The 12,865-nt window shown below is 50.8% G+C and overlaps 1 protein-coding gene across 1 annotated transcript in view; it reads left to right on the top strand.

Moving 5' to 3' along the window:
- The window catches only part of ALMS1 (ALMS1 centrosome and basal body associated protein), a 157,082-nt gene that overhangs the window by 104,750 nt on the left and 39,467 nt on the right, over positions 1–12,865 (top strand). Inside the window, exon 14 of the mRNA XM_088458886.1 lies at positions 9,487–9,740. Coding sequence (XP_088315012.1) covers positions 9,487–9,740 — 254 coding nt within the window. The remainder of the gene's footprint in view (positions 1–9,486; positions 9,741–12,865) is intronic.

The following is a 12,865-nucleotide window of genomic DNA, read 5'->3' as shown; positions in this document are numbered from 1 at the left end:
TCAGACAGGAGCCATAGCAACATAGAGAAGCGGGGGGCGTGGTGTGTCTTAAATGTGTGTGGCAGTGGGGTGTAATGGGTGCTTAATGTGCTGGGCGATGAGGTGAGGGGGACGGGGGTGGCTCGGATGAGGTCGTGACTAGGTGTATAAGTGTGAGGGCCGCTGTCTGTTGTGTCGGGGGGAGTCCGTTTGGGATGTGGGTGGGGGTGTTGGAATTGGTGGTGCGGGCGATATAAAGGGTATGGGGGTGGTAGTGATCAAGGTGTCAGGGTGTGTATGTGTTAGGGCAGGGTTGGTTGGGGAAGGGGATGTCAAGGTAACGGTGATGCGGGGGGTGAATGGGGATCACTGATTCTGGGTGTCAGCATTTGAAGGTGAGTATGGCTTGATGGGGGCGGTAGGGGGAGGTGGTAGATGATTTAGTGGAGGGGGGTTTGGATGGTCAGAGGGTGGAAGGTCGGATTGTCTTGACATTTTAAGAGGTTGAGTACGCGGGGTTGCGTGGGGATCGGTGTTGTTAATGTGTCAAGTATATGGTGGCCGTGTTCATTTGGAGATGACTGATTTAATCTCGTTATCGATGTTTAGTCCTTTGGGTGCTAGTGTTTTGAGGGTGAAGATCCACCGGAGTTCTTCCTTGTTTAGGGTCTTGGTGTGGTCCCCTCCCCTCCAGTTTTTCTTGATGTGTTTAATGCCTGTGAATCTGATGCCTGTCGTGTTGCTATGGTGGTGTTCTTGGAAGTGTATCGGTATGCTGTGGTTGTCTGTCTGTTTCGTGATGTTTCTGAGGTGTTCTTGGATCCTGGTTTTAAGTGGTCTGGTGGTTCTGCCGATGTATTGTTGGTTGCAGGGGCATTGTATAAGATATATGACGTTCGTGGTGTTGCATGTTATGTGTTCCTGTATTTTGTATGTTTCTCCTGTCTGTGTTGATGTGAATGATGTGGTGGGTCTGGTGCTGCGATATTTCAAGGTGGTACAGTTGGTGCACGTACCGCAGTGGAAAAAACCTTGTGTGGGTCTAGAGTTGTCCAGGGTAGTTTGTGAATGTTGCAGGGGTGGGATGTGATTGCGTACTAGTTGGTTCTGTATGTTGGGGGCTTTCCTGTAGATGACTTTTGGTTTGCTGGGTAAGATGTCGATGAGTTGTTCGTCTTGTAGTAGTAGGTGCCAATGTTTGTTCACGATGCGTTTTATGCTGTTTGCGTGTGTGTTGTATTGCGTGATAAATGGGATGTTGTTCTGTATATCTTGTGGTTTTTGTTTGTAGTCAAGAAGTGGCTGTCTGTCTTCTTTACCTATTTGTATGAGGGTGCGTTCTAACTTGTCTGGTTTGTATGCTTTGTCCAAAAATTGTTTCTTGAGGGTGTTGGCTTGTTCCTTGTAGTCTGTGAGTCTTGTGCAGTTGCGTCTAATGCGTTTGAATTGTCCTGTGGGGATATTGTCAAGCCAGGTGGGGTGGTGACCACTGGTGGATAGGATGTAGCTGTTGACGTCCACTGGTTTTTGGTAGGTTCTGGTATGTATCTGTTGGTTTTCAATGAAGACTTCCAAGTCGAGGAAGTTGACTGATGTCTGGCTGTAGTGTGTTGTGAAATGGAGGTTTCTATCGTTATCATTGATGTACTTGATGAAGTCAAGTAATGTGTTGAGGGGGCCTTTCCAGATGCAGAGGACGTCGTCGATGTACCTCGTCCATAGGACCAAGTTCGCGTCCCAGCCATGGCCCGTCCATATGTGGGAGTCTTCCCAGCTACTCATGAACAGGTTCGCATAGCTGGGCGCGAACTTCGTCCCCATGGCGGTGCCCGTCCTCTGCAGGAAAAACTCCCCATTGAACCAGAAATAGTTATGTGAAAGGATGTAGTCAATGCCTTGTAGAATGAAGGATAATTGGTCTGGTTCCAGTGAATCATCGTGTTTGAGGTGTTCGTTGATGCTGTCGAGTCCTTGTGTGTGATTGATTACAGTGTAGAGTGATGTAACATCGCTGGTGACCAGCCAGTGGTCATCACCCCATGTTATGTTGTCGAGGATTTTGAGTACATGGGTGGTGTCCTGGAGGTGTGATCGTTGGCGTTTGACGTGTGGTTGCAGGAAATGGTCAATGTATTGTGAGAGGTTGCTTGATATGGAATTGATGCCGGATATGATTGGTCTGCCTGGTGGATTGGTGATGCTTTTGTGTATTTTCGGGAGATAGTAGAAAACTGGAATGATGGGGTTGGAGTTGTATATGAAGTTGTATTCGTGTTTGTTCAAGATACCTTTGTCTAGTCCGTTTTGGAGTATGTGTTTGAGTGTCATGTTAAAGTTATGTGTGGGATCTGTCCTAAGGGTCTCGTATGTGTTTGTGTCTTGTAGTATGCGTAGGGATTCTGTGATGTAATCGGCTTTGTTCAAGAGTACTATTCCCCCTCCCTTATCAGCTGGTTTAATTATGAGGTTGGTGTCAGTTTTGAGTTCTTTGAGTGCACTGCGTTCGCCTGCCGTGAGGTTAGGGTTGCGGTGTTTGATTCGGGTGTCAAGTTTGTTCATGTCTTCCGTTATCATGTGTTCGAAGGTGTTGATGAAATGTCCTTTAAGATGGCTGGGGAAGAATTTGGAAGGTGGTCTTAGTGTTGTGTGCTTGAATTTGTCAGGGTTGGTTTCTGAGGTGGTTTTGTTGGATAGGAAGTTCTTTTTTAAGGTTAGTTTGCGGACAAATCTGTTGATGTCTAGGTAGGTTTCGAATTTGTTAAGGTGGTTGTTGGGTGCGAACTTGAGGCCTTTGTTGAGGAGAATGATGTCTTTTGGTGTGAGGATGCGTGAGCTGAGGTTGAAGATGCCATTGTTGTCGGGTGTTGGGGGGTCGGTGGGTGTTTGGGATCTGGTCGGGTGTCCGCCTCTGCATCCACGTCTCGTTGGTCTAGTTTTCTCTTTATGCTGATTAGTGATGGTGATAGGCAGGTGCGGCTGCCTGCCTCCAAATCTAAAAAATGATTGGACCATTGTTCTTCTGTGTTTGTGGGTGTACATCTTGCTGGTGGTAAGGTGGTGGTGAGGTGTGTTGATAGTGTGTGTTTTGGATTGTCCTGTGTGGTGGTGAGTGCAGAGGTGTCTCTGAGAGTGTTGACCCACCCTTGTCTCAGGGAGTTTCTGGCTAGGTCTTCGTATTGTTCAGAGTCCGATGGGTCTTCTATCTCGTGTATGCTGAAGGATGTGTCTATGTCGGAGTCTAGTTCCTGGACGTCTGTGTAGTCTGTGTGTAGGTTGGGTGTTTGTCGGGTTGTGGTTCTTGTGGACTTTGGACATATATTGTTGGTAGGTAAGTTCTAATTTCTTGTAGATGGGTGTATCTGGGGGGTCGGCGCTGCGTCCTTGTGGTCTCCCTGTTCGGGGGTTGTGTTTTGGTTGTGATTTTATGTCTGTCTGTGTCTTGTTCCTGTGGTTTTTGATGGTGGGTTTGTGGTTGGAGTTGCTGCGGTTGGTCTTACCAAACTTGTCTCGTAGAATTTTTTTTTTTTTTGTTTCTATGATGGCTTGCTCTGTTTTATGTAGTTTGGTCCTGGTGAGTGTGACCAGGTTCCTAAACTCCTCCTCGCTTTTGTAGGGGTCTAGATCCTTATCCAGGGTGTTGATTTGTGTGTCGAGTGTGGATAATTCCTCTTTATGGTTGGTGATGATAAGGTTGATCAGTTGTTTGGAGCAGTTATGTAGAATGTGCTTCCATTGGGTCATGAAGTGTTGGTTATCTTGACTGTGTGATGGTGTTTTCTGTACTACTAGGCCTTTTGGTATGATGTCGTTGTCAGAGTACCATTGGAGTATGTGTGTGTCCCACCATAGTTTTGTTTCTCTGGTGATTAATTTCTCTAATTGTAGGGAAGTATGGCAAAATGTGTTGCTGTTGTTATGTAGTTTAACGCTGTGTTCTAGGTCACGGAGGAGAGTATTGGCCCTATCTAATCTTGTCTCTCTGATGTTGAAAATTCCCATGTGTGGATGTGATGTCGTTGGTACTATTGGGGTGTAGTGGGTGTTTCTGTGTGTTCTCTGCTCAAGGACAGAGTGCGGCAGTTCTGGGTACTAATGAAGATAACTGCAAATTATGGGTTAGAACTGCGCTCTGCTGTATGGGCAGATGGGATGTGAGATGTATTGTTTGTGTCGGGGTGCTGCACCTTCCTAAAAGCAGGAGTACCGGGTCCTGTGTAACGATATAATGGGGTAGAGGGTGCGGAGGGTGCGCTCGCCCTATGGGTGTAATGCTGGAGTAATAGTGTGTTGTGGTCTTTTGTGTTCAATGTTGTTTGTGGAGTGATGGGGTGTAGGGAGGGAAGGGGGTCTAATGGACTGGAGGTGGTGGGTGAGGAAATGAAGACAGAGGCAGAAATGGGGGCCAAAGGGTTTATTGGAAAAAAACAGTACTAATCCTGTTTTGTCCCAGGCACCCAGGTGGGGTGAGCGATCCACTTGGGGGTGTGTGTGGGTGGAGACTGGGGAGGTGAGTGGACCCTTTTAGGGGGCTCCTTTCCGTGCAGTTCAATAGACCGGCACGTTACCCCTGCTGGACCTTTGGTCAACAGTCTTAGGATGTCTCGGGGGGAGGGGAGTGGTGGGTTGGCAGCGGGTCTGGCGGTTGTAGATGTACACCCTGGTGGCGTCCCGTTCAGGGGTATAAGTCTCGGAGTCACTTACCTACCGGTAGGATTTGTTGGTGAAAAAGGCTTGGGCTGCTGGTAGCTGGTGTTAGTTTCCTTTTGCAGATGCGGTGTTGGATGGCTGTTGCGGTGTCAGCGGTTGGAGGAAGCTCTGTGTGTGGTAGTGGCTTGCTGGTGCACTGTGGGGCTTGGTGCACCGCGTTGCTGGCGTTCTGTTCCCGCTGCCTGGTGGGTGCCTGCTGGTGTGGATCGCTTAGGGATTGCTGCTGGACGAACAGCTGTGAGTGGAGCTGGTGTTGGTTGCTCCCAGGGGGCGGTGCGTGGTCGCCTGGGTCTAGCAGGTGGAGTGGTGATCAAGAGGGGTGCGAAGGGCTTTGCTAGGTGTGATGCCCAGCGCGGCCCTGCGGGTGGTGGGTAGAGAGGGTTCTGGAAGCAGCAAGGCTCGACCGAGTTCTCCGCAGGAATGAAGAGCTCTGGTGTAAGCTGGCTGTGGTGTCAGAATGTAGGGGGTCTCCAACGCGTTTCGGCAGGGGCTCTGCCTTCTTCAAGGAGGTAAGAAGTGTGGCTATGCATGTGTGAGGTTTAAATGTGGAACTTCCGGGTTCTGTGTTTGTCAGGTGGTGGAGATGACCAATCAGGGCTAAGAGTGGGTGTGGCCCATGTATCTGATAGGTCGTGGGTGATTGTGCGAGGCTAAGCCTGTGGTTGGGTGATAACGTCACGTGGTTTGGGCAGCCAATGGTTTACTGTGCAGCTGTGGTTGTGTTAGCTGGAGCTCGTGTCTGGGTGCATATGTGGCTGCTATGGGGATTGTGACCGGCTGTGAATGGTCAGCGGCGGTCATGTGGTGTCGGCAGCCAATCGTGTGCTCTGCTGGTGTGGGTGTGTATGCTGGGGCTGGGGTGCTTTAATGCATTATGCAGCTGCTATGGGGATCGAGACCAGGTGCGGTTGGTTGGAGGTGGTCACGTGGTTCTGGCAGCCAATCTTATGCTGTGTAGGGTTTCCGTATGTTTACATGGGTTAAGGTGACAGCTGGCTCTGGCGTGCGTTGGGCGGAGGAGGTATGCGGAGTGTTTTGTGCTGTGTGGAGGATTTAATGAGCGGGCAGGGGCATGTGGCGAGTAGGGTGGGGGTCAAGGGCACCGGGGTGTGTAAGGCAATTATTGTGGAGGTGGGGATGTGAAACAGCATTGTCGTGGTAGTTTAGTCCCGTGGTGCAGGCGGCCAAACGTGTGTGTGTGTGGGGGGGTGATTATGAGGGTGATGGTTGGTGGCTCGGGTGACCGCAGGGGTCCGGGGAGGTGTGGATGGGCATCTCTCCGGGGATGGTGGCTAGGTGATCGGGCAGGAGGAGATGGAATAAGACTGGTGCGTGTGGCATGTGTCAAGCTGGCAGTGCTGTAGTGGACATTCCTGTTATGTGTATAATGGTGTCTAGATGATGGCCGCGTGTAGTGGGAGGGTGGGAGTAGTGGTTAGTATCGCTAACCTGTATGATGTGTGGAATGCCAGGGTTGTGTAAGTATATATGTGGTGTGGCCAAGTGGTTAAATCGACTGACACGGGGAAGTGTGTGTCAACGTGTGGCGAGGAGGAGTAAGGTTGGTGTGTTGACTAATAGGTTCTTAGTGTGTGGAATGTGTTTGGTGCAGTAGTGTGTAAATGGTCTTGTTGTGGAGAGGGGGGGGGAAGGGGTGCCGTCTTGGGGTGGTGTGGTCACTATAGAGGCAGGAATGTGTGTGGGGGCTGGGATAAAATGTAGCGTGAGGGGGGGTAGGGGGCAGGTGTGTGTTCATGTTACGGATCGGTGATGTGTGTCAGACAGGAGCCATAGCAACATAGAGAAGCGGGGGGCGGGGTGTGTCTTAAATGTGTGTGGCAGTGGGGTGTAATGGGTGCTTAATGTGCTGGGCGATGAGGTGAGGGGGACGGGGGTGGCTCGGATGAGGTCGTGACTAGGTGTATAAGTGTGAGGGCCTCTGTCTGTTGTGTCGGGGGGAGTCCGTTTGGGATGTGGGTGGGGGTGTTGGAATTGGTGGTGCGGGCGATATAAAGGGTATGGGGTGGTAGTGATCAAGGTGTCAGGGTGTGTATGTGTTAGGGCAGGGTTGGTTGGGGAAGGGGATGTCAAGGTAACGGTGATGCGGGGGGTGAATGGGGATCACTGATTCTGGGTGTCAGCATTTGAAGGTGAGTATGGCTTGATGGGGGCGGTAGGGGGAGGTGGTAGATGATTTAGTGGAGGGGGGGTTTGGATGGTCAGAGGGTGGAAGGTCGGATTGTCTCAAGGGATCAAGGAGCAAGCAGCCGATTCGGCAAGGTTGGTGAGACGTTGCATTGTGTATTGGCTTTTATCAGGCTATGTTGGACTGAGGACGGTGGTGGGATCTGTCCTAATCTACGTTCTCCTGTGCTGTAGTATCTACACTGAGGCGTTGTTGTAAATCCTGCAGATGTCAGATGCATTTCATGTTTCCAAGGCAGCTAAAACGCCACCAGACCATGTCCCCCTTCTGCCTGCAGAAATCACAATAGAGTGGCCAGTAACCCGTACAGATGGGACTGTCTCTCTGCATAGGGTCATTATACTCTGCCTGCTATTACAGCAGGGTGTGACAGGCCAGAGTGCTATGGGGGGAGTGACAGGCTAGAACCAGAGTGCTTTGGGGGGGTGACAGGCTAGAACCAGAGTGCTATGGGGGGGGATGACAGGCTAGAAGCAGAGCACTGTGGGGGGTGACAGGCTAGAAGCAGAGCGCTATGGGGGGGGGGGGATGACAGGCTAGAACCAGAGTGCTATGGGGGAGGTGATAGGCTAGAAGCAGAGCACTATAGGGGGGTGACAGGCTAAAAACAGAGCGCTATGGGGGGGTGACAGGCTAGAACAGAGCACTATAGGGGGTGACAGGCTAGAAGCAGAGCGCTATGGGGGGGTGACAGGCTAGAAGCAGAGCGCTAAGGGGTGGTGATAGGCTAGAAGCAGAGCGCTATGGGGGGGTGACAGGCTAGAACAGAGCACTATAGGGGGTGACAGGCTAGAAGCAGAGCGCTATGGGGGGGTGACAGGCTAGAAGCAGAGCGCTAAGGGGTGGTGACACGCTAGAAGCAGAGCGCTATGGGGGGGGTGACAGGCTAGAAGCAGAGCGCTTTGGGGGGGGGGGTGACAGGCTAGAAGCAGAGCGCTATGGGGGGGGTGACAGGCTAGAAGCAGAGCACTGTAGGGGGTGACAGGCTAGAAGCAGAGCGCTATGGGGGGGTGACAGGCTAGAAGCAGAGCGCTACTGGTTGGTAACAGGCTAGAAGCAGAGCGCTATAGGGGGGTGACAGGCTAGAAGCAGAGCGCTATGGGGGTTGACAGGCTAGAAGCAGAGCGTTATGGGGGTGGTGACAGGCTAGAAGCTGAGCGCTACTGGTTGGTAACAGGCCCGAAGCAGAGCGCTATGGGGGGGTGACAGGCTAGAAGCAGAGCGCTATGGGGGGGTGACAGGCTAGAAGCAGTGCGCTATGGGGGGGTGACAGGCTAGAAGCAGAGCGCTATAGGGGGTGACAGGCTAGAAGCACAGCGCTATGGGGGTGGTGACAGGCTAGAAGCAGAGCGCTATGGGGGTGGTGACAGGCTAGAAGCAGAGCACTATTGACAGGCTAGAAGCAGAGCGTTATGGGGGGTGACCGGCTAGAAGCAGAGCACTATGGGGGGGGTGACAGGCTAGAAGCAGAGCGCTATGGGGGGTGACCGGCTAGAAGCAGAGCACTATGGGGGGGTGACAGGCTAGAAGCAGAGCACTATGGGGGGGGGGAGGGTGACAGGCTAGAAGCAGAGCGTTATGGGGGGTGACAGGCTAGAAGCAGAGCACTATGGGGGGGTGACAGGCTAGAAGCAGAGCACTATGGGGGGGGAGGGTGACAGGCTAGAAGCAGAGCGCTATGGGGGGGTGACAGGCTAGAAGCAGAGCGCTATGGGGGTGGTGACAGGCTAGAAGCAGAGCGTTATGGGGGGTGACTGGCTAGAAGCAGAGCGCTATGGGGGGGTGACAGGCTAGAAGCAGAGCGCTATGGGGGTGGTGACAGGCTAGAAGCAGAGCGCTATGGGGGTGTGACAGGCTAGAAGCAGAGCGCTATGGGGGGGTGACAGGCTAGAAGCAGAGCGCTATGGGGGGGTGACAGGCTAGAAGCAGAGCGCTATGGGGGGGTGACAGGCTAGAAGCAGAGCGCTATGGGGGGGTGACAGGCTAGAAGCAGAGCGCTATGGGGGGGGTGACAGGCTAGAAGCAGAGCGTTATGGGGGGTGACCGGCTAGAAGCAGAGCGCTATGGGGGGGTGACAGGCTAGAAGCAGAGCGCTATGGGGGTGGTGACAGGCTAGAAGCAGAGCGCTATGGGGGTGGTGACAGGCTAGAAGCAGAGCGCTATGGGGGTGGTGACAGGCTAGAAGCAGAGCACTATGGGGGGGTGACAGGCTAGAAGCAGAGCACTATGGGGGGGAGGGTGACAGGCTAGAAGCAGAGCGCTATGGGGGGGTGACAGGCTAGCAGAGCGCTATGGGGGGGTGACAGGCTAGAAGCAGAGCGCTATGGGGGGGGGTGACAGGCTAGAAGCAGAGCACTATGGGGGGTGACGGCTATCACACAGTTTGGGCACAGTACCTATAATCTTGGAGTATTGTTAGTGTACTCCCTGATTTGAATCTCTGTAGTATATAATATACATATAATCTGCTCTATCCCCCCTGGGTCCTGGAGGTATTGCTGACGTACACATCACATAATGGCCACTCAGGTAGTTTATTCATCATATAATAATGCTCTGATTAGTGCATGTCCCTCTGTCACCAACCATTGCAGGGCTGAGCTGGTTTGTGCCAGCAGACGAGGTGCAATCCGACAGTCGGAAGGAGAATAAGATGAGACCTCAGCGGGGTCCGGGGTCAGTCTGGTTTGAGCCATTGACAAACGCCAAACCCTGGAGAGAACCTCTGCGTGAGAAGAATCTGCAGGATCCAGTCACCAGGAGAGCGGATCACCTACGGGACGGATCACAGATCATCACTGACACAGAGAGCAAATCATCCCGACCATTTGTAAGAGTCACTCTACAGGTGAGAGTACTGCTATATACCCTACTACTAATACCCCAATGTCACCCTGCAGGGGAGAGTACTGCTATGTACTCTACTACTAATACCCCAGTGTCACCCTGCAGGGGAGAGTACTGCTATGTACTCTACTACTAATACCCCAGTGTCACCCTGCAGGGGAGAGTACTGCTATGTACTCTACTACTAATACCCCAGTGTCTCCCTGCAGGGGAGAGTACTGCTATGTACCCTACTACTAATACCCCAGTGTCACCCTGCAGGGGAGAGTACTGCTATGTACCCTACTACTAATACCCCAGTGTCACCCTGCAGGGGAGAGTACTGCTATGTACCCTACTAATATCCCAATGTCACCCTGCAGGGGAGAGTACTGCTATGTACCCTACTACTAATACCCCAATGTCACCCTGCAGGGGAGAGTACTGCTATGTACACTACTACTAATACCCCAGTGTCACCCTGCAGGGGAGAGTACTGCTATGTACCCTACTACTAATACCCCAGTGTCACCCTGCAGGGGAGAGTACGGCTATGTACACTACTACTAATACCCCAGTGTCACCCTGCAGGGGAGAGTACTGCTATGTACACTACTACTAATACCCCAGTGTCACCCTGCAGGGGAGAGTACTGCTATGTACCCTACTACTAATACCCCAGTGTCACCCTGCAGGGGAGAGTACGGCTATGTACACTACTACTAATACCCCAGTGTCACCCTGCAGGGGAGAGTACTGCTATGTACACTACTACTAATACCCCAGTGTCACCCTGCAGGGGAGAGTACTGCTATGTACACTACTACTAATACCCCAGTGCCACCCTGCAGGGGAGAGTACTGCTATATACCCTACTACTAATACCCCAATGTCACCCTGCAGGGAAGAGTACTGCTATGTACACTACTACTAATACCCCCGTGTCACCCTGCAGGGGAGAGTACTGCTATATACCCTACTACTAATACCCCAGTGTCAACCTGCAGGGGAGAGTACTGCTGTGCATGCTACTACTAATACCCCAATGTCACCCTGCAGGGGAGAGTACTGCTATGTACACTACTACTAATACCCCAATGTCACCCTGCAGGGGAGAGTACTGCTATATACCCTACTACTAATACCCCAATGTCACCCTGCAGGGGAGAGTACTGCTATATACCCTACTACTAATACCCCAATGTCACCCTGCAGGGGAGAGTACTGCTATATACCCTACTACTAATACCCCAATGTCACCCTGCAGGGAAGAGTACTGCTATGTACACTACTACTAATACCCCAGTGTCACCCTGCAGGGGAGAGTACTGCTATATACCCTACTACTAATACCCCAGTGTCACACTGCAGAGGAGAGTACTGCTATGTACACTACTACTAATACCCCAGTGTCACCCTGCAGGGGAGAGTACTGCTATGTACCCTACTACTATTACCCCAGTGTCACACTGCAGGGGAGAGTACTGCTATGTACCCTACTACTAATACCCCAGTGTCACCCTGCAGGGGAGAGTATGAAAATATAGCCTGCTATTAAAACACCAAAGTTACCCTACAGGTGAGAGTATCAGTATATAAACTTCTGCTAACACCCCAATGTCCTCTTACAGGGGAGAGTATCAGTATATAATCTTCTCCGAACACCCCAATGTCCTCTTACAGGGGAGAGTATCGGTATATAATCTTCTACTAACACCCCAATATCCTCTTACAGGGGAGAGTATCAGTATGCAGACACTACAACACCACCCCACCTACATCTCTAATTACCTATACTGTATATATGTGCTTTCCATACCCCCACGTGTTCTGCTCTCTGATTGGATGGTACAGATGTGTCCTCTTACATATCTGCCATATGGCATAAGACACCGCTCACCATTCCCGCGCTGTGAACTTTGCGTCTTAGTCGGCATATAGTGTACTAAGGGCCTTATTCAGCTTGGATTGCACGGCTGCGTTTGGTTGCAGCCGGTCGATGTTTGTGCTCTGCGTATGGATCGCAGTGCGGCTTCACTGAGGAGATCTTGTCCCCGCACCACTACAGCCGGAGCTGCAATGTACTTGGAGGGAGATCGTCCCGAGCCCCACAGCCGACCTTATACTTCATAGAAGCGGCAATTCTAACAACCCCTTTCTCCTGTTTCCACGGACCCTTCAATACCATCTTCCGTGGCCCGAACTGAGTATTGCAGTACCATCAGCTATTTTACCACCTGATGGCTTTTACAACAGGAGCCTGCAGGTAAATCCACCGGTTATTCCTTGTATACATGACACAGGAAGAACCACGTCCAACACGATACATTATATCACTGGATAAGTGATTCGTACTTTTAAACTGGTTACATTGTATCTGCCTATGTTCTCTCCTAGGACCACCTTCATACTATTAGGACTATTTTTATATATATATATTTTTTATATATGTTACTGATGCAGAGATTATTATTATTATTATTTGCATCTTTTATGCTGATGTTGATATGACTATTTAAATAAATAAATAAATGTCTATTTGTTGTTTATGAAACACCTGATTTGAGTACTTTTATTAATTTACCCCAGACTTTATGGTTGCCTGTTTTTCTATTTCTAATTACCATTTATGAGGGTTACCCTCCTCTCTCAACCATATTGTTACTGATAGGATTGATCTAACTCTCCAGCGCCTGGGCTGTTTGTATATTGTGCTTACAGTGTACTAGGTGCTTAGGGTTAGTGTTGCGCTGTGGCTAAGTCACACAGTCTGTGGCGCACTAATGGGTCTCTGTAGACACATCTCTATGTATCACACTCATATTTCCCTATAGAGCAGGGCCCTCATACCCTGTTATTACTCTCTCGTTTTATTACCGTGTAATGTATTGTGTTATTGATATATATAGATAACTGCTAATAAATAAATATGGATCATTCTACTAATACCCCAAAGGCAGCCTAGCAGGCAGAGTATCATCACTCACTGGGCTTGTGCTAGTTATGGCTCCATTACAGCTGTGTCCTCCAGTGACTGTCTCCTAATTACCGGTGACTTATGAGGACACAGCTGGTGGTGTCACACTATCAGAGCCAGTCCTTCCTGTATAAACCAGTTACCAGGTGTGGGGGTACCAGTGACCGGTG

This window comes from Taudactylus pleione, unplaced genomic scaffold, assembly GCF_031769625.1.
Source record: "Taudactylus pleione unplaced genomic scaffold, aTauple2 ptg000861l, whole genome shotgun sequence".
Taxonomy (NCBI): domain Eukaryota; kingdom Metazoa; phylum Chordata; class Amphibia; order Anura; family Myobatrachidae; genus Taudactylus; species Taudactylus pleione.
Note: the sequence above shows the minus strand (reverse complement) of the source record. Positions and strands in the feature narration are given on the sequence as shown.